This window comes from Tympanuchus pallidicinctus, unplaced genomic scaffold (assembly GCF_026119805.1).
Source record: "Tympanuchus pallidicinctus isolate F22 unplaced genomic scaffold, pur_lepc_1.0 scaffold31, whole genome shotgun sequence".
Lineage (NCBI taxonomy): Eukaryota > Metazoa > Chordata > Aves > Galliformes > Phasianidae > Tympanuchus > Tympanuchus pallidicinctus.
Window position 1 is genome coordinate 12,552,017 of NW_026294749.1, and position 6,087 is coordinate 12,558,103.

Consider the following 6,087-nt stretch of genomic DNA (forward strand, 5'->3'; position numbering starts at 1 on the left):
GGTGGTCTGCTAGATTCTATGCAAACATCAGAAACCTCAAAACTACAGCAGCTAGTAGAGAACATTGATAAGAAGATGACAGATCCAAATCAATGCGTCATTTGTCACCGTGTGCTTAGTTGTCAGAGCGCTCTCAAGATGCATTACAGAACACATACAGGAGAAAGACCATTTAAATGCAAAATTTGTGGACGTGCCTTTACTACCAAAGGCAATCTAAAAACGCATTTTGGAGTTCATCGAGCAAAGCCACCACTTAGAGTACAGCACTCATGTCCCATTTGTCAGAAGAAATTTACAAATGCAGTTGTTCTTCAGCAGCATATTCGTATGCATATGGGTGGGCAGATTCCTAACACGCCATTACCTGAGGGCTTCCAGGATGCCATGGACTCAGAACTCTCCTATGACGAGAAGAACATTGACACGCTGAGCAACTTCGATGATGACATTGATGAAAATTCTATGGAAGAGGACCCAGAGTTAAAGGACATGGCAAGCGACTCAGCAAAACCCCTTATCTCTTACTCTGGGTCATGTCCTTCCTCACCGCCTTCTGTGATCTCCAGTATCGCTGCTTTGGAGAATCAAATGAAAATGATTGATTCTGTCATGAACTGTCAGCAGCTGACCAGTTTAAAATCCATAGAAAACGGATCAGGGGAAAGTGACCATTTGAGCAATGACTCCTCATCGGCTGTTGGTGATCTCGAAAGCCAGAGTGCAGGCAGCCCTGCAATGTCAGAGTCTTCTTCCTCCATGCAAGCTTTGTCTCCTGTAAATAGTAACAGTGAAAGTTTTAGATCAAAGTCCCCAGGTCTCAGCAACCAGGAAGAACCACAAGAAATACAATTAAAGACTGAAAAGCCAGACAGCCCACCACCTGCAACTGAAAATGGAGGCGCGTTAGATCTGACATCCACCAACCCTGGAAGACCGGTCATCAAAGAGGAGGCTCCTTTTAGCCTGCTGTTCCTGAACAGAGAACGTGGTAAGTTTAAAAGTACTGTTTGTAATATCTGTGGCAAGCCTTTTGCTTGTAAGAGTGCATTGGAAATTCACTACCGCAGCCATACTAAAGAACGTCCATTTGTTTGTACAGTCTGCAATCGTGGGTGTTCCACTATGGGTAATTTAAAACAGCACTTACTGACGCACAAATTAAAAGAGCTGCCTTCTCAGTTATTTGAACCCAACTTTACTCTAGGTCCCAGCCAAAGTACTCCTAGCCTGGTCACCAGTACAGCGCCTACCATGATCAAAATGGAAGTGAATGGTCACAGCAAGCCGATCTCTTTGGGTGAGGTTCCCTCGCTTCCAGCTGGAATCCAGGTTCCTGCTGCACCACAGACAGTGATGAGTCCGGGGATCACCCCCATGCTGGCACCCCCCCCTCGCCGCACTCCCAAGCAGCACAACTGTCAGTCTTGTGGGAAGACCTTCTCCTCAGCAAGCGCACTGCAGATACACGAGCGCACCCATACTGGTGAAAAACCGTTTGGTTGCACAATCTGTGGTAGAGCTTTTACCACAAAGGGGAATCTTAAGGTAAGAGGCCAAATGCAACTGTAAAGGCTTGGGGGGATTGAGGCACTGTACTAGAACTTGGCCGATTTTAGGGCTGAATGTGTGTCCCAGAAACAGGAAAAAAGGGAGATTCAAGGCTCGTTGTATGCCGGTGTGTTTCGTGCTTCTCCTGTGTTAAAGATAGGGACCGAAAAGAGGCTGTGCAAGGATGTGCTCTTTAAAACTGCTTCTGAGTGTATGCACACGTACACAGTGTGTTTTGTCGGACAATCGTGATGTACAGTCAGCTGGTATGCATGCTCTGGCAGTTCTTGTGGAACAGCACTGAAAAATAAGCTCACTCTAAACCAGAAATGCAGAACTATCTCAGCAACTAGTGTGCCTGTCACAGATTTCCATTTTCTGTTCTGCTTTGAGGGCACTGCAGACTAGAAAGCAGTTTCCCACTGATTTACAGCAGGTCACTGCAGGACTCGTGCCTCCTATTCCCGCAGTCTGGTTAACCACCAGGACACAGCCTGGGGAATACACTTTTAACTGTCCTGAAGTTCCTGTTTTTAATATTATATTTAGCAAAACGATTGATGCATTTGATGTGAGATAAAATATTAAGAGAAAAGATGTTGAAAGGGAAAGGGCAGAAAAAATGCCATCTCCTAGTATGAGTAAAAGCACTTGGTAATCTTCACCATGAAGAATTTCCAGCTTGCATACGAGACTGTCCAAACCTAAAAGGATGCATATGCTTTGTTCTTTTGGTGCACACTGAAAGATTATTACGGAGCTGGATTTTCCTTTGCACAGCTTGACCAGGCCTTAGAACCGTGTCTTAACTGGAATTGGTTTGTTTCCAATGTGAACTAAAAGACTTTTTCTAAAACCGGAATTAAAAGACCTTTTTTAAAAGCAAGGGGCTCAGCCCAGCCACTCATCTGGAAGATGCTAATGTGAGGGTGTTTCTTGTCCCATTTGCATTGCAGGTTCACATGGGAACGCACATGTGGAATAATGCACCTGCACGCCGTGGCCGTCGCCTCTCCGTGGAAAACCCCATGGCTTTGCTGGGTGGTGATGCACTGAAGTTCTCTGAAATGTTCCAGAAGGATTTGGCAGCTCGGGCCATGAACGTTGACCCCAGTTTTTGGAACCAATATGCTGCAGCTATCACAAATGGACTTGCCATGAAGAACAATGAGATTTCTGTCATACAGAACGGAGGCATTCCTCAGCTCCCAGTAAGTCTTGGTGGAGGTGCCATCCCACCTCTAAGCAACCTTACCAGTGGCATGGACAAAGCTCGCACAGGCAGCAGCCCTCCCATTGTTGGTTTGGACAAAGCAAGTTCTGAAACTGGAGCCAGTCGTCCATTCACCAGATTTATTGAGGACAACAAAGAGATTGGCATAAATTAAAAGCATTCGTTACGAATTACTGTTGGACCACTACTCAACGCAACACTTGTCCTGTTCCATGTACAGCTTTTGAAGTTAAGCATTAGTTTCCTGACCTAAATGCATAGGTTCCCCTTAAAATTTTACCTGTAGCAGAAATACCCAACTTTGTGGCTGCTGAAAAGTTGTCTTGCAAGATCTGCATGGTACTTCTTTCAACAGTGAGTTTGACTGTTATTGAGAACTGTGAAACCATTTAATTTAACAGAAACAAACAAAAAAACCATTGGATAACTTCATTAGACACAGAAAGAGGCTAGTCTACGTCCACTTTCTTCTTAGAAACCTTAATATCAACTGAGAGAGGGGGCTTCGCTATGGCATTCTGTCACACTTGCTGGTTTTGTTCAAATTAGTTAGCAACTTGGACTATGTTTTTAGGAATCTTAATCTCAAATAAGTGATTTAGTACCCCAATGCTGTGTATTATTACAGTATCCTTGTCTGTAGTATTTATAATGTTAAGACTATGCGGGTAACAGACAATATACTAGCCCCAAATTTAAATGAAGCTCTTGTACTGCAAAATACATCTGGTTATGTGACCTTTCTTTTTCTTTTCTTTTCTCTCTCTCTCTCTCCCTTTTTCTTTTTCTTTTTCTTTCTTTTTTTTTTTTAAAGCAAGTCTTGTTTTACTATAAATAAGTGGTTTATTTTAATGCAGACAAAATTGTGAAGTTTTATTGGGAAAGATAGCATGCTTTTCATGTGCAAGTACCTGTCAGTAACAAACTTTTTTTTTTTAATTTAAGTATTTGTAGCTGCTATGTGGACAGTTGTTCTATTAAATGAAAAAAAGAAAAAAAAATGTAGTGTGGACTTTAGCTCAATGATTGGAAAACAAGTTACAGACAAACCTTAGCACCATAAATTATTCACAACGTAATAAACAGTTGTGAGTAAATACTTCATGTTATCAAAGCTGTACAATAAAAAGGTAATGTTTGTATAATGTGGTTGCAAACTCTTAATTTATACTATTGCACTTTTAGTATTTTGTATTAGGGAGGTTTGTCTATAATTTGAAACTGAACTAAGATGTAAACTATTTTATAAATAGTACTTTGACTTAAGGAATAACGGGGGAAGCCCTGTTACACTTTCTTGTTTTGTTTTAAGGTCAAACAATGAGAGCTCTCTTAACTAAGCAGAAAAGCTGCAGAGAACTGTCAGATCCTTAGGAAAAATGGGCCTGCCATTTCTTAAATTGAAATGATTCATTTAACTTTCCTACAAAGCCCACTTAAAAGCGTGACCACCCCCAGCAGAATTCTGATGCATTTATCTTAGGAGTGTGATATTAATACAAGTCTAGGATAGATGACAGAGGACATTGCGTAGGTTTAATTTTACTGTGATCTGTTCTATCTTTCACACACACCCACCAGAAAGATGTTGACTGCCTAATAATGCGGGGAAAAAAAAATAATAATAACTTTAGGGCAGCATGAGCTGTAGTATGTTATGTGTTTATTTCCAACTCTCACTGATTATCTTCTCAGATCGCTCTGAAGCACAATATGCTCTGATTAATCGAATATGATTTTATGTTGATTGCATTCTTTCAATTACACTGAGTAAATAAAGGGAATGGTTCCACTCATAAGTCAGGCTGGGGATGCTGAGAAGACTGGGGCTTGATCAAAACTTGAACAGTAAACATTTTGTGTACTACCTCATTTTTGTGCATTACAAGCGTGGTGGAGTCTGACACTATGAACTTCCGTCCAGCAGAATTGCTTGAGGGACGTTATGGGTAGCTGGGTAACAGCACAAGGAGTTTTATGCCCCTGCAGAGTGAATCAGACAGTGAGGTCTTCTCATTTGAGACTGAAAAAATAAGACAATCTTTCTTACACAACAAAAACTTACTGTAAGAGGATGGTCTGTTTCTGCCATCGTGTAATGGAGTGCAAAGAGTTTCAAAGACTTACTAGCTGTTTGTTTCTACTGGAAATGAGCAATGAACTATACGTCTCCATTTTTTACAATGATGAGATAGATATATAGATATACATATCTATATATAAACAAAATTATGTATCTATAATGCCTCTACAACATAACATCTTTCTTTTGCCACAGTGTGTGAGTGGTTAGGGGTGTTTCCAGGCATTTTGAAAAAGAAAACTGAGGTGGCTTAATGTTGCTGCATTTCAGCAATTGAATGTTTTTATTTATCTGTGTCATTTTTGGTGTGAGTTTTTCTGTTAGTATTTGGTACCATGTAGTGTTATCTTTATTCCCTAAAGGATGTGTATAACTTAAAAAAAAAAAAAAAAAAAAGTTAAAAAAAAAAAGTTAAAAAACAAACAAACAAAAAAAAAAGGTTTAAAAAATAAAAGAAATAAAAAGGGGGGGGGAAAAAAGAAAAAGAAGAAAAAAAAGATGAAAGATGTAAAGTGTTGTAAATAAGATGGTTGATGATGGTACAGTAAGACTGAGCCCATTTTGTATTCAGGGTTAGGTCATTCCTCTCTGCATGGTGAAGAGAGACACTATTTTTATACTGTGATACCATGTAGGGCTAGGAGCCTCCCTGAACCAGCTGGGAATTGTTACTTAGATCCAATATTTTTTATTATTGAATCTTGTTGGCTTGACACACCTACTGATTGAAATGGATGTCTTAGTCTAGGTTACTATTTTTGTCATATGGAGTTGAATAAAATGCAGGATGTAATATTATTTCTGAATTGCGTTCCTTGATTATTCTAATAACAGTGTGAGATAACGAGAATGAGGTCACTTGTGGTAGATTGGTGTCAATGGCTTCTAATCGTTGCATCTGAAAACTGGAATAAGGTTGACACCTTGTATTTAAATGCTGCTCTAATGTATATTAGCGGTGCAAAGGGGTAGAATTATTCAAGTCTCTTTTCCAATGAAAATAAATCCTCAGAGCATTTCATGCAAGACAGTAGAAGGAAAAAACAAACAAACAAACAAACAAAAAAAACAACTTGGAGGAGGGAAAGCAGCCTTTGGAAGTATTACTGCTTCAAACTGACTGCATTCTGCACACTTTTTATGTCCTGTTTACAGCAGAAGGTTGATTTTCACGTTGTTTCAACATCTACCTAAAATCCATTATGTGCTGCACGATATA

At 40.0% G+C, this 6,087-nt stretch overlaps 1 protein-coding gene across 1 annotated transcript in view; it reads left to right on the forward strand.

The window, feature by feature from the left end:
• SALL3 (spalt like transcription factor 3) overlaps positions 1-5,301 on the forward strand; it is a 22,134-nt gene extending 16,833 nt beyond the window's left edge. The window contains exons 2-4 of the mRNA XM_052697872.1: positions 1-991; positions 1,208-1,548; positions 2,508-5,301. The exon at positions 1-991 is cut by the window's left edge and continues 1,943 nt beyond it. Of these exons, the coding sequence (XP_052553832.1) occupies positions 1-991; positions 1,208-1,548; positions 2,508-2,939 (1,764 nt within the window). The 3' untranslated portion in view covers positions 2,940-5,301. The remainder of the gene's footprint in view (positions 992-1,207; positions 1,549-2,507) is intronic.
• The last annotated feature ends 786 nt before the right edge of the window (positions 5,302-6,087 follow it).